Genomic DNA, 26,117 nt, shown 5'->3' with positions numbered 1-26,117 from the left:
TGCCCCAACCTCTTTAGTCTTATCATTTCTTTTTTTTAAACAAGCGTCCCAAACAGAAGGATGCGTTTACCCGCACCGGGAGCAGTTAAAGCGCAGGCTGAGGCGCGGTCGGGCACAGGGTGAGAAGGCTCAGAGATGCGGCCAGCGGTGCCACCCCTGCCCCCAGCTGCTGTGGCCATGGGGCCTCGCTCCCCGGAGCCTGGGATTCAATCTGTCATTTAGGGACACCTTCACTGAGGCCCCAGCTATGAGCCATATGCTGGGGACATGTGGTCAAGTTCTGACCCAGCCAGACACAGCACAGCGGTCATGCTGCACACCCTACAGTGAGTGAATCACTGAGCCTCACGGTCACTTCTGAGATGGTCGGCCGTCCTCTTCGTCCTGCGGACGAGGAAGCTGAGGCCGGAGAGTCCACACGCTCCCCATCCTTCAGCTGGCTAAAAGGGAGGACGCGGGAGAGGGGCAGGGCAGCCGGACACAGGGCGACACACTTGGATCACGGGCACATGAGAGCAAGCTGACACAAGCACTCACGGAGGGCTGCTCACCACCCCGTGCTGGGTCCGTGTGTGCCGCCCGGGGAAGGGCTGGGCCCAAGGCTTGGCGGGGGAAGGGGGGGGGCGTGCCTGTTACAGTCGTCTTTCTTTTAGGATGAAAACAGTTCACTTTAAAGAACAGAATTAAACCAGAAGTACCTGTCAAAACTGTCAGATGTACCAAAGGAAAATGAGCCCTACCTACAGTAATCAGCGGTTTCTCCAAGGCCCAATCACCGCCCGCGTGTAGAAACCCTAAGACAGGGATCCATGGGTGGCGCAGCGGTTTGGCGCCTGCCTTTGACCCAGGAGCGCGATCCTGGAGACCCGGGATCGAATCCCACATCGGGCTCCCGGTGCATGGAGCCTGCTTCTCCCTCTGCCTGTGTCTCTGCCTCTCTCTCTCTCTCTGTGAGTATCATAAATAAATAAATTAAAAAAAAAAAAAGAAACCCTGAGACATTTACTGGAAAACCTACCGGCACCAAAGTCCCTTATTCTGGACTGTCCAGGACCCCAGAGAGCACGCGGCAAGAGGGACAGTCACCGCGGCATGGTGCCACAGTCCCCCCGTGCTGGCTGTCCCCTCAGATGGACAGTGGTTCGGTGTGATGCCACCACATATGGCCCCAGGGTAGAGGTTACAGAAATGCAAATACCGTTTAAAAGCTCATAAAATAAAAGGGGGCAGGAAGCCCGAGTGCACTAGACAGAAAGCAAACCCCCCGTGCAGTAAACCGCTGGCCTCCAGCGAAGAGGACTGGGTCTCAAAAATCGTGGGCAAGAGGGGACAGAAAATGCTTCGTAGGAAAGGAGAAAATAAAAGGAACAAACAGGATTTATTGTTTTAGAAATTATTACGACCTTAAAGGGCACCTCCGAGGAAGCCGCCCAGGCCAGCACTCATCTGCGATCCTGCGGCGCAGACGCGCACGGGCGGCACCACCTCGGTGCCCAGCGGCGGGGAGGGCCCGCCCTCTCACTCCACCCTTGGGCCTGCCGGGGGCTCGGGCCCTCGTCTACCACGGGAACTAGCTGTGAGACAGCCCAGCCACGGATGTGCCCGAATCACATCCCGAGCCTTCCCACCGCTATGCTGAACATCGCCGAACCACTGTGTCCGCACAAGCCCTCACTTCCAGGACGACTATCCGGATGTGGCCCCGCTGCTCAGAGACAGCACTGCTCCCCGAACGGGCGGCGTGGCCTGCAGGCGGGGTGGCTCAGCAGAGAAAGGAGCCACAGAGCAGGACAGGAGAGAAGCTGGGGGCCAGGAAAGGGAGAGGGGTCCTGTCCCCTCCCCAGAACTGCTTGGCGACCTCACGGCCCGGTTCCAAGCCCGGGGTCGGCTGCCACCCTGCACCACTGTCTCCCAGGGAAAGAGCCTGGCGCCAGTTAGAGAAAAGGGGGTGCTGGCTGGCAGTGACAAGGGCTGAACCCCGGAAGACAGGAGATGACGGAGACTGGCGCTGGCCTGGGGGCCCACGGTCAGGGCAAGGATGGAGACCGACGCCAGGAACAAATGTGGGCCTCAGGCCCAGGCAGCGGGTGCCCCAGAGGGAGGATGCGCAGAAAGGGCCCAAGGGATACCTCGCTGACAGCCGCAGGGCCCTGGGACACCAATGAGCAAGGCAGGGCCGCGGAGGAAGCAGTCAGTGACCAAAGACACCAGTGTGTGCCCGAGGTGGTTGAAGCAAAGGGGCAGAGCCAGCTGGTGCCGTGGGCAACGGGGGACAGGGAGGCGGCCAGGGCTGCAGGGGGGCTGGTGGCATGTGCCCTCCGAGGGAACGGAAGCTGCGATGAAAGCACCTGGCCACAAAGCTGGCTCCCGAGGCTGCCGGCCGGCTCCCTGCAGGGCCGCCTCCCCTCCCGGACACAGAGCGGCCTCTGCACCTGTGCCTACACGACCCCGTGGGCGCCCCCCTTCCCCCGGTCAGGCTGCACACAGCAGGTAGTGGCCACTTGCCTCTGTCTCGTCACACACTCCCCTAGCCAAGCCCATCGCTCCTGACCCTGGCTGCTACACTGGGTTGTCACTCCTGAAAGCTGCTCTGGCCATGGGCCTCCCCAGGTTCAGGGGCATAGGGATGAGGATTGCAAATGGGTAATGAGCAAGTCTTGGCCAGTATATGGACGAGCAAGTGTGTGCTTCCTCAGACGGGCCACCTTCACAGGTGTGGCCCTGATCCAGGTGAGCAAACAGGTGTGCAGGCTCCGTGTGGACGGGCCGGGGCTGTCTGCAGGGCCAAAGGCTATCTCAAGGTCAATAAGCTCATGTGCCGACTGCTGTCCACGGCTCGACCTTCCACCCTACCTCATCTTCCTCTGAGATCCGAGATCTAAAATGTCACTGCTTCCCCAGGTTTTGCCTGCATTCCTCCTCTCTGCGCACTCCTCTAGGGTGGCCTCGCCCCGTCACCCTGTGTGGCCGTAGATGGTTAACACGGGCGGGAAGTACTTCCCGTGTTGGCAGCGGGGCCCTCCTGGTGACGTCCCTGAGGCAGGGACCTCGTCTGACCCACGCTCCGCCCTAACACAGGGACAGTCAACCAGACACCGACACACACACCAGGCCTGTCCGCACACGCAGTACATTTTTCCTGGAGAGTAAGCCAGCGAGCGGGCGTCTCCAGGCGCTGCTGGCCGCGCGGTCACGTGCGCTTACCCCTATGTGCTGGAAGAGCCAAGATCTCATCACGTTGGTAGCGTGCTTCGGCAAAACACCCCTTTTATTCTTAGATGAGCCATCATCTTGATGCAAGATGCTTAGATCTTGGTTTAACTGTAACTGAAGCTTTTAAACAATTGAAAAACAATGTTAGAAAGTACAGAAAATCACGGCACATGCAAGTAGCTTACGACTTCACATGGAGAAAATAAGCAAAGGTCTCATGGCTAAATGACGTGCTGCCAGCGGAGGCGCGTGTCGGCCGCACGGGCTCACCTGCGGGGCGGCTCCCTCTGCGTTCTCTCTATTTACCCTGCTGTTCCACGCTCAGTGGCCCCTCGGCCGGCGAGGCGCTGACGCAGGAGCCTGGAGGGCCTTGCAGCCACTGCCCCGCAGACAGGGGAGACCCACGGCCCCAGCCAGCCCACCGCTCGGTTTCGTGTCACGCCCGTGACAACACCCACACCCTGGCCTAGAGATCTGAGCAGTCAGCAGGAACAGGCGGGAAGGCAGGAACGAGAGGCGGCCACGTGGGCTGAACGGAGGGAAAGACAGAGGCACACACAGTGCAGACACCCGGCTCACGGGGGACCGAGGCGACCGCCGCTGGCCCAGACGCCTCAGGAGCCACCGCAGACGCGGCCTCCGTCGCCCCTGAGGACAGCAGGGACACACTCTGCCTGTTTCCCTCCTAAAGGAAGGACCCACACAGCACTCGTTACATGCGTGTCTTTCACACAAACATAAGAAAGATTTGAGGTGTGTAGGGCCAGGCTTCCGACCCACCGACCCCAGGCCCCAGGCGCCGCCGCTCACACCCAGCACGCCTGTGGAGGTGGTGTCGTCGGCGCACACGACACGGACCAGGAAGGCCAGCAGCACCGCTCGCTCGGGGCCGGGCGCAGACACACTGGGCACAGCTCTGCTGCTGTGCACGCGGCAACCCAGGACTCATGCAGGAATCTGACTGAAGAGACCAACCACCGTCCATGTGATGTTTTCACAGACACAGTTGAAAGGAGAGGAACTCAATTTCGGGAGGTCACTGTATTATCTCTACTTCCATTGGCTCCAGGTCACTTCGGATATATTCTCTAAAAGCCTCAATGACATCGAAGCGGAATTTTTGACTTACAGGAGACAAGACACTACCTGCCTCTGAAATGTTTAAAACTCAAGATTATTAATAAAGGCCTAAGTGTTTGTGAAATGTATTCATCTCTTAAAGGCCTGAGAGCCATGGTGTTGGGCACCCCTCGACACTCGTGTTCGTGTGCAGGAAAAAGAATAGGAAATGAACTTTTAATACTAACTCCAAAGCACCCAGGGCCAAAATTTAGCTCATCTGCCTTACTTGTCTCAATTAATATATGTTCTTCATGAAATCTGACAAATGCTCAGTGTTGCTTTTTTTGTGCACGGTTAAAGCAAATGTAGGCTCAAAGAGAGGCAAAGTGACAGCTGGCTGTGTGACTCGACCTCACGGATGCTCCCAAGAGAGCCTGAGTGCCAACAAGGTGACGTGAGAAAGGAAGCCAAGGGCCTCTGCACGGAATGGCCACGGGCCCTGCTGAGCTCCAGCACAGCCCAGGACTGGACAAGTGGGGATTTAAAAGCCTAGGAGACTGGTCAGAAGTCTGTCTAAGAAGCAGCGAGAGCCCCCAGACCCTCTCTATCATTCTCTGCAGACGACCAATCTGCCCTCTGCCCTGCAGGAGCCTGGGGACCCATGGGTCCAGCTGGACAGTGGGAATGAGATGCAAAGCCAGGAATGGGGGTGAGAAAAGTCTGAGAAAAGTCTACCCACAAAATGGGAGACCCCAACCCACTCCTGCCCCTACAGCCAGGCCTAGACCCTGGGCAAGAAATCTGAGAGTCCTTCTCTGGAGACACTGGGTAGAGAACACACTCCGGAGGCCAGCCAGCGGAGAAGGCGGCCCGCCATGGCCCGCACCTGCCCTGCACCCAACGGCTTTCCGGCAGCTCATGTTTATAGTTCGAGGACAGCCAACTGTCCCCAAACACTTGAAAGCCTCCACTGAAACCAAAGATACCAAAGTGAAGAAACACTGAGACGCAGAGGAAACAGAATGCAGAAACTGAAGACAACTTCAACCTCCCATGAAGCAAAAACAAGAGCTACTTCAAAAGAAAGCATGGAGGGCGAGGAAGAGTCTAGGAAATCCAAACTGAGCTGAAGAGGTCAGCCTGCGTGGGTGGGCCGGGAGGTAAAGGGAAACCTCTCAGAAAGCAGACAACGGGAGCACAAATACAAAACAACACAAAAACTCAGAGGTTCGATTCAGAAAGTCTAATGTTCAATTAGCAAGGGTTCTGGAAAGAGAGAAGGAGCGTGCCAGGGTGGGGGCAGGGCTGTCCCAGACCGCAAGGAGAGGTCTCAGACTCAGGAACACGAGGTTTTCCAAGGGCTCAGCAACAGCTCAGAGAAGCGCTTGAAAGGAGAAAACAGCGACAGAAAAGCAGTGAACGCTGACCTCCTCCCCAGGGCGACACTGCCACTAGAGCCCAGGAATGCCTCGCTCCCCGTCCTGATGCACGCGATGTCATCCGAAACCGTACTTGTAAACGGACTGCATCAAGTACGACACCAAAATAAAGTCTTTTCAGGTTTGCAGAGACTCAACAAAATGTACTTCCCATGCACATGTTCGCTGGAAATGTTCATAGTGGAGAGTAAAACCAAGAAAGTAGAGAACTCCTTCAACGGGATGTCAAAGGAAAGTTCAAGAACATGCCCAATGTCCAGCCTGGACAGGGAAGAGCCCCTGAGGCCGGGAGGGGAGAGCTGCTGGGGACACGCAGCACCACTGTGCCTTCTCACCAGCGGGGCGCCTGGGAGTCAGGCCAGGGTGCTGGCGAGGGCACCCTCAGAGCATTTTGAACTGGGGTAGACACCTCTGAGGCGGAGAAGCCCGGTGCTCACAGCGTCACACTTAGCTCCGTGGAGAGCAGTGCTGACTGGTCATGATGACATTAACGCTGAGAACAGGTCTGGCCACACCGACGCACGAGCAGGACGGGGAAGAGCCTCAGCGAGGGGAGTGTGCAGATGGCCTAGGCCCCGACCAGGACGAGAGCCCAATCCAGGGGCTTACGGGGGAGTGAAGAGGGAGGATTCTTACTTAGAAACGGGGAGGAAAGAGCAGCAAGATCAGAAAGCAGTTGCTTGAGGGGAGAGGAGGGAACAGGCGGGAAAGGCAGTGGTTTGCTCCATGCCTCTCAGCTCCCTGCACCCTCAGCTGGACACACAGCAGATTTAAAAAAGCAAAATAAGAGTAAAACAGAGGCAAAAAACCTTGTCATAAGCCAAACAATAGCAGAAACCTAAAATGTATAAATATCGTATAAATAAGACTCTCCTGGGAAAGAGGGGTGGGCTGGAGGGACAGGAAACCAATGAAATCCCCCTGGCTACTTCTCGTTTCTCGAAAACATATTTTTAGAAGTAGAAACACCTTTCCATGGAGATGTCCTAGGAAGAGGCCAAATCCTGCCTCCTGCTGATGGGCAGTAGGTCAGGACGTGGCCTGCAGTGGCCGATGCTCTTCTGGGGGGCAGTGGCGATGCTAAAGTCTGCCCCAGCCAGACTCGGGGCAGGACGGAGCAGGTTGGGGACACCACAGGATGAGCATTGCAAGGGCTCACCAGTGACTGCCACTGCTTGGCTGCCCGGAATGAAGCGGGCCAGAGTGACAACAGGAGCCATGACGGGCAGTGAGCAGTTTTCTTGGTAAAACCTACCCCATAGTTTCTGACACAGAAACAGAAACTATCAGTGGTTAAGTCACTCTCCCCAATTATCTGAAGCCCAGCAAGAACCAATCCCCCCAAAAAAAAGAAAACGGGGGAAAAAAGAGCCCAGAGCAGCCCAAATAGCCACAATAAAAATCACATGGACCACATACAGATTTTATTCAAAGAACGCCTGCCCCCAGGGCCCACAGTCCATCTGTTTATTCTTCTGTTCCAAACCTGGGGCAGCTCGTGTCTCTGGCTTCTGGCCCTGCTGCCCCAGGAGCTGTACTGGGCAGGGGTGAGACGGGGATGGGACAGGTGCAGGGTGAACCACCTCGGTGGAGAACCACCGAGCACCAGTGCCGGGACAGTGCACAGGCTGCAAGGAGTCTGCCTCACGGGGCTGGGGAGGGTCACATGCACGTCCCGTGTCAGAAGGGGTTATGCTGAATACAAACTCTGTGTGTTTGCTAAACTAGTCATGTCCATCTATAAGAAAATTCAGTTAAGTAGAAAAATTTCTTTTTTTTTTTCTTAAAGACTGATTTATTTGAGAGAGGAAGAGGGGGAGAGTGAGCAAGAGAGCACGCAGCAGGGAGAGGCAGATAGAGAATCCGACTCCCTGCTGAGCATGGAGCCCAATGTGAGCAGTTGGGCATGATCTCACAACTCTGAGATCATGATCTGAGCTGAAATCAGGAGTTGGACGCTTAACTGACTGAGCGCCCCCGGCACCCCAGAAAGTTTTCTTCTTAAGCAACAGGGCAAATAAACCTCTACTATATAAGGAAGGCACCTCACTTTAAAGTGTCTTTCTCTAAAAGCACCTGCAAACCAGATGCTGCCTTGTGTTCACAGCCATGTAAATGGAAAGCTCCAGGGAAAGTGGGTTGGTTGGAGAATCCAAAGACAATGCTGGTGGAGCCCAGCTTCTCCTCTACCCACTGCCAGGCTTGGTGAGACCTCATGTGCCCAGATGACAAGGCCCCCTGCCCCAGCTCAACTCTGTCCTTGAAGTGAGAGGCAGTAACCCCTGGATTGGCGGGGCAAGCCTGTGGCTGCCCCAGACCCTCTCACATCTGCTCTCTGCTTGAGGGAGACACCAACATCTCCCAGGCTGGGCCTCCAAGTCGTCATGAGCTTGTGCAAAATACGTGTGCAGGCCAAAGACGAAGAACTAACAGAAAGAATGAATGTGCGCTCTTACATAGGAGCCGATAACAGAAACATTAACTGATTTAGCCCTAGCTAAATGTGATAAACAAGGCTGTATGTATCCATGTGTGTGTCCCTGTAATTTAGATGCAGCCGAGTCCAACCTCCTCTTACTGCATAGGCCCAGGGACAGGACCATGACCTCAGCACAGCACGTAACAGCATGTCCACCCGCTGCTTCTGGCCAGAAAGCTGCCTCCTTTGTTCTGGGAGCCGGTATTCCCCAGGAGGCAGGAGGAGCAGACCAGCCTCCTTGGGGCGGGGCCTCCACTGGGCAACCCGGAGCAGGGGAGGGGCAGCCCTTGCGCAGCTTTCCCATCAGGCTGTGGGAGGATGTTAAGGAAGTGCCCTGGCCTCCCCGAGGACCAGCCTGAAGCGCTGCTCTGGCCCAGCAGGTGCACAGCAGAAAGGCCTTGGCGTGCTGGGTCTGCTGTGAACCTCCACGGGGGCAGGAAGAGTGTCTCTACACGGCAAGTCTCCTGATCCAGAGACAACTACACGATCCGGTGTTAAAATTGAAGACAGTGGATGCTTAGGAGAAGGGGTAATGGAGGACTTTCTCTGCTTCCTTAGACTTTCTGAACTTTGCCAACTTGTTTACAATGAGGAAAACGAAGGATAAATGAGACAAAACACTGACACTGAGATTAACTGGAGATTGCTACATGAAAGCCAGCTTGAGACAAACCATCTTCAGGCACAGGGAACAGACCAAGCCTGGATCTCCTGCTGCCCCCCCAACTCGCGCAACTCGTCCCCAAGCCCTCCCACAGAAATGGCATATGCACCTGGGAGTTCTGGATCCTGATCGTGCCAGGCGACAGCGCTTGTGTCACTACCTGGCCTTGAGGAGTGACAACTGTGACAGGTTGATACACTGTGCCACCTGAAGAAGGAAGAAATGAAAATACTCGTGAGTCTCAACAGTTTAAAACCATATTCTCAATATACTGAATGTATGTGTGAAAGGAATAAAATCTCCAGTCTGGTTTTTAAATCATTTCAAATGATCAATACTTTACTGGCTGACTTGTCTCTATAAATTATTAACAACTTCCCTGGGGCACCTGTGGGGCTCAGTGGTTGGGCGCCCTTCTTCAGCTCAGGGTGTGACCCCGGGGTCCTGGGATCAAGTCCTGCATCAGGCTCCTCGCAGGGAGCCCGCTCCTCCCTCTATGTCTCTCTCTCTCTCTCTGTGTCTCTCATGAATAAATAAATTAAATCTTTTAAAAAAATAAAAAACAAAACCTTTCTCCCTCAAATTTTTTGGTAGGGAAACACAATTTGCATAACATATTGTTACTGAGAATTAAAACAAGAAACAGGCATTCAGTTCTAAGAGCTCTAGATTTTACCACTCCTGTATCAGAAACTGACATTAATTAGAAATTACATTTACACACTTCTCTGTTGTAACATAAAGGACTTTTCCACAAAAGCTCAAGGAAAGAGCATCCTTTCTTCCGCCAGCATACCCAGCATACCTGCTACTGTTGCCATGGTTACGTTCCCCTGCTGCAGGGCAGATGCTGGAACCACGATCCCCTGGGGGCTGAGCGTGCCTGAGATGGCACTCTGAATCTGCTGTGGGTCAGAAATACACAGGGAGGGGTTACTGGAAAACAGAAAACCCACATGTAAAACTTTAAAACAAGTGGCCTAATGGTATCATTAATGAAGGAAAGGTATTTGAGACAAAGAGATGTAATGAGGCGACAAGTGTCCTGTAAAGCACACCTCACATACCTGCAGACCAAGAGATCCAAGACTGACCCGGTATCAAATACGACGATCAATACTGAGATACTAGTTTCAATCTGGCTTCTAAAACATTATCGTTCATCTTGTCATCGTATTAATCATCGTAAAAGAGGTGAGCCCCCTGGTGCTCATGTCTGTAGAGTGCTAGGTCTGGGCCCGGCCCGCAGCAGGTTCCACAAAGATGACCATCAACACCACATCAAGATTCCACCCATCTGAAGGTACGTGCCAACAGGCCAATCTATCCATTCACTCTGATGGCTGCACTGGTGGCTGGCAAGGGAAGGAAGCTCTGCACCTGGCATCCAGGCATTGGGCCTGGCACGCAGCAGACACCCAGATATTTGAGCAGTTAAACAGCATCGGTGGACATCATCCAAAGACCATGACTCTGCAGGACGCCACATCAATTCGAATGTGTGTATAAGCTTTGGTAGGTACAGCTTATATAAAATCTAGCCCATTAACTTGGTTAGAATAAAAGTTAATTCACCCAAATCAATAACCCAAGCACCCATCATCCAGAACCTAGAAAAAGAGGAACAGAAGGAAACCAAAGCAAAAAGAAAGGAGGGGCTTCTGGGTGGCTCAATGGTTGAATGTCTGCCTTCGGCTCACATCGTGATCCCCGGGGTCCTGGGATCGAGTCCCACATCAGGCTCCCTGCATGAAGCCTGCTTCTCCCTCTGCCTGCGTCTCTGCCTCTGTGTGTGTGTGTGTGTGTATGTGTGTGTGTGTGTCTCTCATAAATAAATAAATAAAATCATTAAAAAAATTTTTTTCTAAAAAGAAGGGAGGAAATAGTAAGATCAAAAGCAGTCAATGAAAATGAAAATTGAACAACAGAGATCGATGAAAAAAGAGCTGGTTCTTTGCAAAGATCAATCATCAATCTACTGACAAACCTCTATAAGAGTTAGAAAAAACAAAGCGAGATGGCAAATTACCAATATCAGGGACAAAACAGAGGAGAGCACTGCAGACCCTACACGCATCAGCAGGCGAGAAGCAGGGCTGTGGACCACCCAGCACACATGCATCTGACATCTGAGACGGGAGCTAGTATGAAACAGCTCATCTGAACAGCCTCAGAACTACTAAGGGCACCAAATGCATAATTTGAAAACTCAAAAAAGAAATCTCTAGGTCCAGCTAGTGCCACTGGAGAATTCCATCAAACATGTAAAGAATTAACACCAATTCTACACAATCACTTCCAGAAACAGAAAAGGAAGAAACACTTTTCCTTTTATTCCATAAAGCTGTTTGAATATGGTACCAAACCTACACAAAGATGGTAACAAAAAAGCAACTACAGACCAATATCTTTCAATACAGACACACAAACGTCTAACATTAGCAAGCAGAATTCAGGAACCTACAGAAAAAGAATTGTGTGCCATACCAAGTGGGGTTGATTCAAAAAATGTGAGGATTGTTCAGTATTGGAACAGTCAAATAATGTGATCTACTACCATGTTAACAGGAGAAACAAGAAAAATCACAATCGTATCAATTCATGCAGGGAAAGCATTTGACAAAATTCAACATTAATAGAAACTCTCAGAAAAATAGGATTAGAGGGGAACTGCCTCCACTTGATGAGAGCATCTAGGAAAAACCTGCCACTAAAACTACAATTGAGGGGATCCCTGGGTGGCTCAGCTATTTGGCGCCTGCCTTTGGCCCAGGGCACGACCCTGGAGTCCCAGGATCAAGTCCAGCATCGGACTCCCGGGATGGAGCCTGTTTCTCCCTCTGCCTGTGTCTCTGCCTCTCTCTATATATCTATCATGAATAAAAAAATAAATAAATAAATCTTAAAAAAAAAAACACACTACAATTGATAGTGAAAGGAGGAACGCTTTCCCCTAAGATTGAGAATAAGGCAGGATGTCCACTCTGACCAATGGTATTCAAGATATTGCCAGATGTTCTAGCCAACGCAGCAAGACAAGAAAACGAAAAGCATACAGATCAGGAAGGAAGGGGACAGTTCCGATCTGCAGATGACATAACCAAACAGGTAGGACATCCTAAGGAATCTGTGAAAAGGACCTTCTAGAAACAATATGTGTGCTCAGCAAGGTTACAAGATGCAGGATAAACATACAAAATCAACTGTATTTCTAAATATCAATAGGGACACTGAAGTTAAAATATAATACTAGGGGCGCTTGGACGGCTCAGCGGTGGAGCCTCTGCCTTTGGCTCAGGGCGTGACCCCGGGGTCCTGGGATCGAGCCCTGCATCAGGCTCCCCACAGGGAGCCTGCTTCTCCCTCTGCCTGTGTCTCTGCCCCTCTCTCTCTCCGTCTCTCATGGATAAATACATAAAATCTCTAAAAAAAATAAATTAGGGCAGCCCTGATGGCCCAGCGGTTTGGCGCCACCTCCGGCCCGTGGCGTGATCCTGGAGAGCCGGGATGGAGTCCCACATCAGGCTCCCTGCATGGAGCCTGCTTCTCCGTCTGCCTGTGTCTCTGCCTCTCTCTCTTTCTCTGTGTCTGTCATGAATAAATAAATAAAATCTTTTTTTAAAAAATTAATTAATGAATTAAAATCTTAAAAAAACAAATACCATTTATAATTGCTAAAAAACAAAACAAAACATGTAGGCGTTAATCCTAAAAACATATGTGCAGGACTTCTATTAACAAAACTACAAAACACTAATGAAAAAAATGACAGAAGAGTAAATAAGTGGAGACACATAACAGGTCTGTGAACTGGAAGAGTCAACAGAGTAAAGACATCAATTCTCCCCAGAATGATACAGAGGCTTGATGCAATTCCTCCCAAAATCTCAATTTTATTGTTGTTGATATAGACATGATTATTCCAAAATTTATATGGAAAGGAACTAGAATAACTAAAATAAATTTAAAAAAGGAGAATAGAGTGGGAAGAAACAGTCTATTCAAGTTTGAGACTTACTGAATAACTACCATAACCAAGAGTGGATGGTATAAACACACAGATCAGTGGAACAGAACAGAGAACACCAGAACAAACCAACACATATACACCTGACTGATTTTTGACAATCAGTCATAAAAGCAATTCAGTGGAGGAATTTCAACAAATGGTGCTGGAGCACTGGACATCTAGAGGCCAGAGAAAGAACCTCAGCCTAAACTTGTACTTTACACAAAAGTTAACTCAAAATGGGTCATGGAAAAAAAAATTTTTTTAATAAAAATAAATGGGCCATGGATTTAAATGTAAAATATAAAACTTTCAGAAAAAAAAGAACTACAGAAAATCTTTGGGATCTAAGGCAGGGCAGAGTTCTTAGACTTAACACCAAAAGCACAATTCATCAAAGGAAAAGTTGATAAAGGGGACTTGGTCAAAATTTAAAATGTTTGCTCTGTGAAAAATCCTGTTAAGTGGATGAAAAGATAAGCTACAGACTTGGGCAAAAATATTTACAAACCATACAGCCAATAAAAGACGGGTACTTAGGGCAGCCCAGGTGGCTCAGCGGTTTAGCGCCGCCTTCAGCCCAGGGTGTGATCCTGGAGACCTGGGATCGAGTCCCATGTCGGGCTCCCTGCATGGGGCCTGCTTCTCCCTCTGCCTGTGTCTGCCTCTCTCTCTGTCTTTCACGAATAAACAAATAAATAAAATTTTTAAAAAAGAAGAAGGTTCTTTAAAAAAAAAAAAAAGGAAAGAAAGAAAGAAAAGAAGGAAAATGAGCTAAAGACATGAACAGGCATTCTACCAAGGAGGATCCACCAATGGCAAACATGCTCATGAAAAGAAGGTCAACACCATTAGCCATCGGAGAAGCGCACACTACAACCACGAGTGTCACTATGTACCAACAGAATGGCTCAAGTATAATAGTGCTTCAACACGGATGAACCCTGAGGACATCGTGTCAAACACAAAAGGACAAATACGGTACGATCCCCTACATGAGGTACGTAGACTAATCAAACTCACAGAGACAGGAAGTAGAATGTGGGAGCCAGGGGTGGGGGAGGGAAGGTGGAGAGTCAGCATTTAATGAGGACAGCATTTCAGTCTACGAAGATGGAAAGCTCTGGAGATAGATGGTGACAATGGTTTGCCCAGCAGTGGGAAGATGCTTAATGCCACCGAAGTATACACTTAAAAATGATTAAGATGCTACGTTTTATGACGTGTATTTTACCACAATTTTAAGAAATAACAAAAACCATATTCCAAAGAAAAAGGAAAGCAGTGAATGGCAGTCCATCCTCCAGAAAGGTGGGATCCAGGGTCTGGTACACAGGCCGAGGCCTCACCCCACTTACTGCACGACGCCTCGAGGGCCTGTCCTCCTGGCTGGAGGTTGGCCCTAAGACAGCCCAGGGACTCTGACAGGGCTACTGGTCTCAGAGGTCAGCACCCGTCACCCCTGCAGATCGTACAGTCACCCCGAAGCTCAGCAGGACCCACATAGATACCTGGGACTGGACAGGGGAGTACGGGCTTCCAGGTTCTCCGCTCAGGAGAGTCTCACTGTTCATTTTCGTTTTTAGACAAGCAATGTAGCGACTGCAGAAATCTTTGCACAGTTCATTAACCTTTTCCAGCTCAAGAAGATGAATACGCAAAACCTGGATCGCTTTGACCATCTAGAAGCAGAGAAAATGAAGGCGTTCAGACAAGGAAATGGCAGCTTAAGGGTAAATTATAATCCTCAGCACATAACTACTGTCGGGTATTGGCCTGACTGCCGCACAGCCCCCGACGGGAGGGGAATCCCATCAGAAACCAGGCAAGACGACGAGTCACCCCAGCGCCACAGACCTTTGGCACTTTCGCTGCATCTGGCGTGTGGGGACACAGATGGTCCCCGAGCTGCCCTTGGGGAGTCACAGCACCCGGAGGCAGCCGGGCCTCGACTCAGCCCCACTGACCTGCTACACAAAGAGCAAGGTACTCCCCCTCCCTCTGCTCCGGTTTCTTCACCTGTAAATGGGGAGGAATCCATACCCATCTCATAGGTGGCTCTTAATTTTGATAAAACTTAATTTACCTGCTCTGCCTTCTATGGACTGTGCTTTCGGTGTCAAGCCTAAGAACTCTGCCCCCAGCACTAGATCAGCCCTTTTAAGATTTTTACAAAGGTTTTACGGTGACTTTACTAAGTTTCAGAGTAACCCGGCCCACAGCAGTAGGTAAGGGTCTGTAATAATAAGCAGTACCGGCCTGTGAATCCACAACCCAACGCCCAGCTCCTTCCCCTGTGACCCTGGAGGCAGTAATCCGTATGTGCTGTGGAACGAACCAGTCCATCGGTCACTAGAGCGAGTGACTGGGTGCCCAGCTCTGCTAGGCCCTATGCTGGAACGCCAGCCAGAAGAGCCTGGGTCCCTCCGGCTACACCCGCGGCCCACACACTGCTGGCTGAGGACCAGAGATCCAGAGGCGGGGACAGCTCCTGCTGCTCACCCCACAGGGCGGGCACTGTTGGACCCAGGTCAAAGCTGAGGAGGCTGACTCCAGCTCAGACAGTGCATTGGTAAAGCCCACTAGGCACCAAGAGTTGAACGTATAATGAGAAATTAAAAAATAACAAAGAGGGATGCCTGGTGGCTCAGCGGTTGAGCGCCTGCCTTCCGCCCAAGGCGTGATCCTGGAGTCCCGGGATCGAGTCCCACATCGGGCTCTCCGCAGGGAGCCTGCTTCTCCCTCTGCCTGTGTCTCTGCCTCTCTGTGTGTCTCTCATGAATAAATAAATAAAATCTTAAATACATACACACATACATACAAACAACAAAGATCCGAGACATTTATTCAGGAAAAAGTTTTCTAAAGATGCTTTTCTGCTGATAAGGGCCCTAAGATTTTGGGCTGGGGCTTGGCAGGCGGTAAAGGAAACCCAGGATCGTCCCCCCAACGCAGGCTAACGTGCTCCACCGGCACAGAAGGGCAGTGCTCCTTTGGGTGCAGCAGGGATGTTAACTCTGACAAATTCTGCAGTTCCTTTAGACGGACGGCACAGGGAACCCCAAACCTCCCGAGGCAGGGAGGAGGGCACCCACCACGTGAGGCAGAAAGGCCAGGGGACGCGATGAGAAGTGTGGGGGCCCTTTGTTAAGCCTGGCCGGCTCTGTGCCTGCATCAGCCTTGTGGCCCACCACACCTTACTGCCAGCCTAAGACAGAGCTAAAGGTCTGTCCTGGACAATAAGGTTGTGTGGCCACGATCAGGGAAAAGCCAAGAACGGGAGTGGGGCACACACATGCCCGAGACGCAGGGCATGTAAGCACACCAACCCCGACAAACTTCACAAATAATTACAAAAGAACTGAATCCTCAGTCCCTCTGTGATGCAGGCTCAGATGATCTCCTTTGATCCCTACAGTAAAGGTCACCAGAGAAGGCTGGAAGACGTGGCGACAGGTCACACACATGGGAAGTTATTTCATGAACTACACGATTCTCCCCTGTAGCAGAACTACATTCTAAAGTCCTACTTGGAAGTTTAAAATTTATTGAATGGATTTTAAATTTGGAAGAAGTAAAAAAAATAAGAATAAAACACATATTTTACTTACTAAATTGTCAGTTTCCGGATCTTCACAGAAGAAAGGTTTTCCTTCCTTCTCTTGCTTCCTTACAAAATTTTCAATATCTACGTCAAAACTGGCAGAAGTTGTGCCTTCTGAGCCCTGTGTAGATTGTTCACATTTTTCAAACAACAAAGCTAATAATGGAAATAGTGGATGCCTGGGGGGGAAAATGTAAAATATATGTTCTACATTTGCACGAGAATATTTTAGCATGTATGTACGCATTCGTTAGTGTAACAGCTTTGTTGAGACACAGTTCACGTGCTACAATTTATCTACTTACAGTGTACAATCCAATGGTGTCTACTCTGTTCACAGAGCACTGCAACCATCACCAAGGTCAATTCTGCAGCTTTTTCATCCTCCCCCAAAGAAACCTGGCAGCCATGAGCAGCCACTGCCCATTTTCCCCCAAAGCCCAGCCCCAGGCCACCATACCGACTTTGTCCTACAGATTTGCCAGTTCCAGACATCTCGTATAAATGGAATTATACCACACGTGCCCTTTGGCATCTAGCTTCTTTCGCTTAGCGTGGTGTTTCCCAGGCTCACCCAAGTTGTTATGTGTCAGTACTTTGTTCCTTTTTGTGGCTGAATAATATTTTACTGTGTGGACAGATCAGTTTTATATAGTTTTAAATCTTACATTTAGATCTATACTCCAGGGATGCCTGGGTGGCTCAGCGGTTAAGCGCCTACCCTGGGCCCAGGGCGTGATCCTGGAGTCCCAGGATCGAATCCTGCATCGGGCTCCCTGCATGGAGCCTGATTCTCTGCCTGTGTCTCTGCCTCTCTCTGTGTCTCTCATGAATAAATAAATAAAATCTTTAAAAAAAAATAGATCTATACTCCATTTTGAGTAAACTTCCATATAAAATGTGAGATTAGGTCAAGGATCTTCCTTTAGCATATGAATGTCTAATTGTTCCAACACCGTTTGTTGGAAACTCTACCTCTACTCCATGAAACTGTGTTTGTGCCTTGGTCAAAGATCAAATAAATCATGTTTTTGTACATCTACTTCTGGACTCTATCAGTGACACTGATCCTATGCCTTCACCACCATCACCACGTCCTTGTTACTGTAACACCATAGTACATCTCAAAATCCAACTCTGTTCTTTGTTTTCAACGCTGTTTTAGCAAGTCCAGCTCTTTTGCCTTCCGTATAAAATTAGAATTAACTCGTCCATATGTACAAAAATATCCTGCTAAGGCTTTAATTGGAATTGTGGTAAATCTACAAGTCAATTTTAGGAGAAAGGACATCTTTACTATGTTGACCCTTTCAAACCATGAATATGGTGTGTCTCACCATTAATATAGGTTTTCTTTGATTGTTGCATTGGCATTCTAGTTTTTCAGCATAAAGTTTCTGTGTTTTGTTAGATTTATACCTAAATTTTTTGGAGCTTTTGTAAATAGTATTGTCTTTTTAAATTTCAGCTTCCAATTGTATATCACTCATATAGAAATGGGATTGGTGGGCAGCCCCAGTGGCACAGCAGTTTAGTGCCACCTGCAGCCCAGGGTGTGATCCTGGAGACCCGGGATCGAGTCCCACGTCGGGCTCCCTGCATGGAGCCTGCTTCTCCCTCTGCCTGTGTCTCTGCCTCGCTCTCTGTGTGTGTCTCTCTCATGAATAAATAAATAAAATCTTGAAAGAAGAAAGAAAGAAAGAAAGAAAGAAAGAAAGAAAGAAAGAAAGAAAGAAAGAAAGAAAGAAAGAAATGGGATTGGTAGCTCTTGTAATCTGTGACCTTATTAAACTTACTTAACTAGTTCTGGGAGTTTTTCGGTAATCCTTGGGATTTTCTACATAGACAATTATGTTGTTTGTACACAGAGCCAGTTTTATTTCTTCCTTTCTAATCTGGTATCCCTTTTCTATAAGTAAGAAAAATGCCTTACTGCACTGGCTAGGACTTTCATTACGGTGGTGTGAATGGGTTGAGTCAGGGTGGACATCTCTGCTTATGCCCAAGCTCGGAGGAAAACAGTCTTTGGCCATTAACTATGATGAGAACTATAGACCTTTTGAGGTTGCCTTTCATCAGGTCAGGGAAGTTTTCCTCTACTGCCACTCTGCTGACAGTTTTTAATCATAATTAGCTGCTAACTTTTGTCAAATGCTTTCCTGTGTCATTTGGTATGATCATGTGGTGGGCCTCACTGGTTGACTGTTTGACTAGTGAATCAGTTTTGAGTTCGTGGGATAAATTCCACTTGGTCAGTGTATGTTATTCTTTCTATGTGCCGCTGGATTTAATATTTGATTAGTGATTTTTATGCTTAAGTTCATGAGGCACACCGGTGTGTATTTTTCTTTTTTGAATTGTCTGTATCTGGCTTTAGTACCAGAGCGATGTACTGGGAAGCATTCTCTCTTCCTTTACGGGATTCTCCAGTAAAACTACCCTGGCCTAAAGGTTTCTTTTTACAAGATTGACTAAAACATAGATTTCTATTCCAAAACTTTTAAGGTATTAGGAGTAACATCTTAATTTGACAAACTTCTCACTCCAGTGGTTATCAACTACTTCCCTACCCTGCCTACCTAATAGTTCTAGTATATTCCATTTAACAAGGTTCTCTACTCCTGTTATTCCTGCTAAAAACCCACATGCGTCACATCTCATTGCTACCTATAAATGGCCTGCTTGTCTGCCTCCATTGGCGTCTGGGACCCCACGGGTGGAGGGCTCACTCCTTCCACATCAGGTTCAGAGCAGTTGGGATCTTGCTCCGTTTTTAACTCTGTTACTACTTGCATCTGTGAAAGAAGGAGGAGAATTCGGTTACTAAACACAACATAAACTGCTACTACGTACTCTATTCTCAAACAGAAACAAATGCAACAGAAATGGTAAATTGCTACACAGCGGGATGGGACGACTGGCAATACATACACACATAAAAATGCTACCCACAAAACTCCTTTGCATTTAATAGGCTTTGAAAATGGCTACAACAAAGGTCAAATTTCCAAATTATCTTGAAAACCGAGAGGACCAGTATCCGAGAAATGCTTATGATTTTCAAAAATATACTACGACACAGTGCTGAAGGCAAGTGGCACACAAATAATCTCTTCTCTCTCTAGATCCTCACACTAACACTGCAGTAAGAGAAATACACACAAATAGCTCAAACTCTTGTGACAGAAACCACTCAGACCCTACATTCTATTCAGGACAGGGCTGAAATTCTCGCCATCTACTCTTTAATTTCAGGAATACATAAGCTATACAAATTTTGAGGAAAAAAAGTCATATTCAGAAGGCAAAGACAGCTGTGTTTAAAGAAACAGTATTAAAAGATACTATCAGTTAAGTTGCTTTAAACTAGCCACTTGATTCCTAACTTAGGTGAAAGGTATCTAAATCCTTAAACATAAGGAATTCGGTTTACAGAAAGAAATCCCAAATTGCTGCAGGAACCTTATAATTACCCGTGAGCAGATCACCAGCCCCCTGAACTCCTCAGGACCGGGACCCACCTACCCACCCCCGGCTGCCACAACCCCGTCCCTCGAGGAAGAAGCCGGGTGCAGGCACTCAAGGGAAGGGGCTTATCCCCATGTACCCTGAGAGCCTGCAACCTGCCATGAAGCCCTGACAGCCGGGGGTGGGTGCAGGCCAAGCGGGGAGCCCTGCAGTGTAGGCCCTAGCACCGCCCTTGCCTCTCAGATGGTCCAGCTGTGCATGAATACCTGCGTCCCACTGCCCGTAGATGGTGCCGTGGGCCTGGGAGATCTCTCTCTCTCCCTCTCTCTCTCTTTCTCTCTCTCTCATAAACACAAAACACTGAAGCACCTAACAAAAGCCCAATCAAACACAACCTTTCAGGAGGGAAATCTGAAAGAGCCTTAAAATATTTATTCCAAAAAAAAAAAAAATTTATTCCAGGGTGTGTGTGTGTGTGTGTGTGTGTGTGTGTTTAAATGATTGTGAAAAAAGAGAATCCTAAATGTCCAACTTCAGAGGAGTGGCCAAGTGAATGGGGCACATCTATACTGCAGAACAGTAAATGTTCAAAGCACCGTGGACAAGGACTTTTCCACATCAAGGGAAAGCGCTTAGCTATTAAAAGTGAGGCTCTTTCCCTCCTTGTGCCTGGCCCTGCCCGGGATACAGAGCTGCCAGCAGGGGATCTGTGCAACACCGGAGAATAAGGATCAGTGGAGGGAGGGAGGACTAGAGGCAGGTGGCAGGTGGGAGGGAGGAGGCTACGGTGGTGACCAGGGCAGGCAGGGCAGTCTTCAACAGGAAGCAATGGAAGCACAGACAGCAGGACCGGAGGGCCCTGGCCAAACTGCTGCTTGAGGGAAGAGCCAGTGCCAAGGCCACAGGACAGGGATCCCCAGAAGCGGGGTGCTGAGGGGAGGACCAGGGCAATGCAGGGTCCACAAGGCAGGGCTCAGCCTGGGGGAGGAGGACAACACTAGCTTTGCATTTTAAAAAAAAATCACTTGGAACTCTCAAAGGACCTCCAGGGGCAGAGAGCAGGCTGAAAAGGACCCCCACCCCTCAATTCCTATGAGAAGCTAAGACACTTAAACATTTTTTAAAAGCCAACAACAACAAGCCAACAAAAACAAAGTCTGTGTAACAGAACCAAACCAGGAATGCACAAAACTGGCCACTGCGGAAAGACACAACAGAAGAGGGAGGCAGCCTGAGGTCCCGGGCGCCACCTGGAACCTCACTGATGCTGGGCGGTGACCTCATTTGGGTAAGTCCACCTGGCCTTTTAGTGATCCAGCTCACTAATACCTTCAAGTAGGGCGAAAAGAGAGCCTCTGCGCACTCTTCGACCGCCTCCTGACTACAGGAAGCAGGAAGCAAAGCCTGGAAGGTCTTCAATGGAAGAGGCTCCAGGGCTCAGAGTCAGAAGAGGAGTGGCCCCCATTCCGAACACACTGAGCATCCCAAGACCTCAGGTGTCCCCTGAGAGTTCCCAGTACTGGGCTGAGCTCCCCCCTTCCCCTCCTCCCCAATTCCTTCAAGGCACAGAACATGAAACACCCAGACCTTCACTGCAGCTGCAAGGAGAATCAAGTCTACGGACAGTGGAAGGGCAGGCAAGAGGCCACCCACACTGTATCAGAGGAAGCTGTCCGGGCACAGCCACACAACGTGAGGGGACAGCACAGCAACTAGGCCACCCAGAGCGTTGGGACAGGCCCCTCCGCTGCTCACACCTGGGGAGGGGGAACCCCATGGTTCCTGCTCAGGTCAGCAACCAGTCATCTGGCTTTCATCAATACCCAGTTTTTCTTTAAAAAGTAACAACCCTCACTCACACAGACATCAAAAAGGTAAATTTCCCAAAGACTATGACTTAGGGGAGTCAGAATTACTGGCAACTTGGTATCCCTTGAAGAAATGATTTGAATAACTCTACAGCTACCCTTTCTGAGATCAACATATAATAAATGCATCATATGCTTAAAATCGAACTCGCAACCTCACGGAAACTGAATTATAAATGTACAAAGCACTGGTCGTGTTTTAGTACCCGATCCATCGACTGTATTTAGAATGCAGAACAAAGCTCAGGCGCTCACTTGTTGCCCATCTTGATAGCTGTCTATGCTTAATGTCTGTGTTGCCATCATGGTTAATGAGTTTTATAACAAAACATCAAATCATCTTGAGTCAAAAGCAAATGGTGTCTGGGGAAACAAAAGCAGAAAAGTGTCCGTTAATCACTGCAGAGCATCTCTGGCCCCCCTTATTCCATAGCATGCATACACTTCATAAAAATGCATATTTTCGCACGGAGAGGAGAAAACCACCCTGATGCGTCATAAGCCAACCCCTTCAGCGTGACCAATTTACACTTGCACTGGGCCCTGACTTGTCTTCACGTTTTGTAGCCATCCAGATTTATTCACCCACTCACCCAACAAATATCTAGTAACTGTCTACACACGCAGGGCACTGTTCCGACCCGGGGTGCACCATGAGTAGGCGAGGCTCTGCTCTCCTGGGGAAGGCCAGGTAGCGCCTGCACTGACTCAGGGTGGGCGAGCGGCGCCCCCTGCTGTGTGACGAGGCACCCCTTCTGGGCAGGAGCCCTGGCCCAGAGCCCCCGGGCACTGGGAGGTCAGGGACACCGGTGGACACATGGGAACCCACACAGGGCACTCTCCTAACACTCATATGTAGGAGGAGATGGAAATAATGCCTCGTGTCCTTGACGACAAGGCAAAGCTTCAAATTAAGACTAATTGGAGTGGGGGCTACGCAGAGCGCCCCCCCAAGCACCCCCCATCGGAGCACCCACAATGTGGCACGGGAACCAGTCAGGTCCCGGTGTGACAGTCCGGGCTGTGCTGAGAAGGTCATAAAGTCAAGGGCAGCTATTCACCTGTTCACTAGCTGATGGTCACGGGGGGAAGGGCTCACGGGGGAAGGAGTCACGGGGGAAGGGGTGCTGCGGGAGACCATGCTCCGTGGGGGGTGGGGAACAAAGCCCGAGACTAGCGGCCGGGGAAGGAGGGAGAAGCATGTCCCGAGGCACAGCTGTAAGGAACAAGGCGCCAAGCCCACGACCAGGGGCAGCGGTGGCCGGAAAAGCCAGCCCAGCTCCTAAATGCTTCGGCATCTTGACCCCCTCGGCGCTCACACTCACCCCCAGGGCAGGGTCCCGGGCCCGCTTGACCCTGGGGAGCCCAAGTAACTGGCCAGAGGCACAGCTGGCCAGGCTGTCACGGGAGCCAAGGGCTGCCCACCTGCCCGGGGAGCCAGCAGGACGTGGGGACAAACGGGGTCACCCTCCTTCCTTCAGCAGACGCCCCTGTCTTAGGTACCGTCCTGTGCGCCCGTGGAGCACAAGCTCCAGCCCAGACTGGCACACACAGGTCGTGGGGGTGGGGGAGGCACACCCCGGCCCCCTTACACACGGCCGTCAGGAAGGGATGAGATGTGGACAAGCAGGAGGGACAGAGAATTTGGGGCGGGGGGGTGGGGGGAAGGTCGGGGACGGTGCCTGAAGGAGACCCCCGGGGGCAGGGGGGCTAGCGTGACCCGGCAGGGTGCTGAAGGGGAGGGTAAGGGAGCAGGGGGCACAGGACCAGGTCCCACAGAGTCTCATGGGGGGACAGGGACCCGTGGGAGAGTCTGAGCAGAAGGGGGACGTGACAGGGACACACAGAGGACAGGTGTGCAGTGCTGCGCAGGCAGGGGCCCATGCGGGGTTCCCACCTGAGCCACGGGCAGAGCAGAGCCGCATGTCCCACAACGGAGCAGATGGAGAGGAGCAGGTTCTGCGGCCTGGGAGGAGAAAGCAAGAGTTGGGACATTTTAGGTTTGAGATGCTTCTCATACAAATTCGGAGCCAATGAGACCGTACCAGAAATGCAAATCTGCTGACCACCAGTATATGGCTGGTACGAGCCGGGGCTGAACAGTTCCCCAGGAGAGAGCCGAAGCCCTGCCCCTAGTCCTTGCAAATGGGACCTTCTCTAGAAAAAGGGTCTTTACACATGGAATTATATGAAGGATTTTAAAATGAGACTATCCTGCATTTAGGGGAGGCCCTAAATCCAATGACTGGTGTCCTCTAAGAGTGGGGAGAGGAAGATCTGAGACACACAGAGGGGACCGCCACGTGAAGACAGAAGCCAGCCCCAAGCCAAGGACTCCTAGAGCTACCGGGAGCTGAGAGAGGCAGGAAGGACCTTCCCCTAAGCCTTCACATCCTGGGTTGACTGCAGGTTCTGGCTGAGACCAGAAAAGATGTATCTGTTGTTTTTGTCCATCCAGCTTGTGGGACTTTGTGCCAGCAGCCCCAGGACACTGAGACAGTGGGCAGAGCGTCCAGCCCGGCAGAGGCCTCCCAGGGGAGAGGGTGCAGGCCATGTAAGAGTCAGGAGGTTGGGAAATCAGGGCCCCCAGCACAGAATGGGGAGCAGCCAGCAGGGCAAGAACAGAACCAAGTGGTGCCACTGATGCCAGCGGAGGAGGTGGATGGAGGAGGGGGTGTCAGTCACACCCGTGCGGCTGACCACGGCCATGGGGACCTGCAGGGGTGTGTCCGTGGGCCGGGCAGAGGAGGACCTGACGGGAGCAGGCAGGAGAGAGGGCAGGACGTGGCAAGCCCGAGGCTGGGAAGTGAACCATGCGGAGTCATGACTGAAGGTGCCCCCTCTGCCCCTGGCACCCCCAACTCTGTCACCTCCTAATGGTCTCTGTCTTGACCAAAAGCTGCCCCTCCTCCTAGCATCTTGTCTTCCCCTCCACCCCAGGGCAGTGACTCCAACCAGCATTCCCCACGACCTTGACCACAGCAGCGGCTCACGGGAACCTCTGGTCTCACCCTCCTCCCCTCCACTGTCCGCTTTTCAGAAATGCAAACCTGGTGAAAACCCCAGGAGGTCAAGTCGTGGGCAGCAGTGCCCTGGCCAGCGCTCTCCTACTGGGAGCTGTGCCAACAGTCACAGGGCACCACACTACTTCCTCCCCCTGCCTGGTGCTCCCGCTGCCTGGCAGTTCTGCTGGAACACTCGGGCCTTTTCTGGGCGCGGCCCGCACGTGACTACTCCTCATCCCCATCATCATCCCCAGCGTCCGCCCAGTGGCTCGCCCGCACCAGCCCTGCACATCTCTCCTGGGGCCTCACGTCCAGCCTCTGCTCAGTCCTGTGGTGCCTCGTGGTTTCCTTCCTCTACATGGTCCTTAAGGGTCAAGGACCTTGTCCTGCTGTGTCCTCGACAACCAGCACCGTCTCTGATCACGACGCACAGAGCTCACCATCCACAGCATGGTCTGGATGGCGGCTCACGCCAGCTCCGCCTGCCCTGGTGCCCGCATCAACAGGCTGTGCTCTCAACCTCTTCTGATCTCTATTACTGTCACTTTTGTGGCTGCTGGCAGGAAGGGTCCCGTCCCAAGGCCAGGCTCTGGCTGAGTCATCCTAGGCCTGCAGAGGGCAGGGCAGCCACAGGCTCACCAGGCTGGTTCAACAGTCACTGGAAGAGCAGAAGAGGCTTTGTGGGAGGAGCTAAGTCCCCAGTCCCCCAGTCATCCAGAGTCATCCGATACTCAATGGGAAAGCCACCCTGGCAAACGGAACATCTATGAACCGACGGGCAGACTGGAAAGTAACTTGATTACACACCTTTACCTTCTCGGCCACGGAGACGTCAGGTAAGCGCACCTGTGTCGGGGGCTGCTTCCACATTTGTGCTATTTAACCCCGTACAGATGCAGCGGGAGGTGCGAGCGCCACCTTACCCAGAAGGCAACCCAGACCAGGGGACGTGCCCAGAAAGTGATGGGGCAGGCCAGGAGATGGCCTGGGTTGCCAGGGGCTTGCGTGCGCAGAGCTGCACGGCGGGAGCGGAGCTCTCCCTCCATCAGCCATCTGAAGGTCTGAGACTATTCAAAGTGGAAAAGAAAATATTTTATAAAACTTCCACTTAAAGAATAGGCAGGGGCAGCCCGGGTGGCTCAGCGGGTTAGCGCTGCCTGCAGCCCAGGGCGTGATCCTGGAGTCCCGGGATCGAGTCCCGCATCGGGCTCCCTGCGTGGAGCCTGCTTCTCCCTCTGCCTGGGCCTCTCTCTCTCTCTCTCTCTCTCTCTCTCTCTCTCTCTCTCTCTCTCTGTCTCTCATGAAT

At 51.1% G+C, this 26,117-nt stretch overlaps 1 protein-coding gene across 6 annotated transcripts in view; it reads right to left on the bottom strand.

Moving 5' to 3' along the window:
- The window catches only part of PKNOX1 (PBX/knotted 1 homeobox 1), a 59,073-nt gene that overhangs the window by 6,723 nt on the left and 26,233 nt on the right, over positions 1-26,117 (bottom strand). For 3 of the 6 annotated variants that reach the window (XM_055313600.1, XM_055313603.1, XM_055313601.1), the window contains exons 2-9: positions 23,704-23,772; positions 22,062-22,169; positions 19,138-19,265; positions 16,478-16,649; positions 14,378-14,548; positions 9,663-9,762; positions 8,967-9,064; positions 3,205-3,333 (exon numbers count right to left, since the gene is read on the bottom strand). In XM_055313600.1, coding sequence (XP_055169575.1) covers positions 3,205-3,333; positions 8,967-9,064; positions 9,663-9,762; positions 14,378-14,548; positions 16,478-16,649; positions 19,138-19,265; positions 22,062-22,112 — 849 coding nt within the window. In that variant the 5' untranslated portion in view covers positions 22,113-22,169; positions 23,704-23,772. Of the gene's footprint in view, positions 1-3,204; positions 3,334-8,966; positions 9,065-9,662; positions 9,763-14,377; positions 14,549-16,477; positions 16,650-19,137; positions 19,266-22,012; positions 22,170-23,703; positions 23,773-25,251; positions 25,439-26,117 lie in introns of those variants that run through there. The other 3 variants (XM_055313604.1, XM_055313605.1, XM_055313606.1) reach the window with 3 other exon arrangements.

The sequence above is a fragment of the Nyctereutes procyonoides genome, unplaced genomic scaffold, assembly GCF_905146905.1.
Source record: "Nyctereutes procyonoides isolate TBG_1078 unplaced genomic scaffold, NYPRO_anot_genome, whole genome shotgun sequence".
Taxonomy (NCBI): domain Eukaryota; kingdom Metazoa; phylum Chordata; class Mammalia; order Carnivora; family Canidae; genus Nyctereutes; species Nyctereutes procyonoides.
Note: the sequence above shows the minus strand (reverse complement) of the source record. Positions and strands in the feature narration are given on the sequence as shown.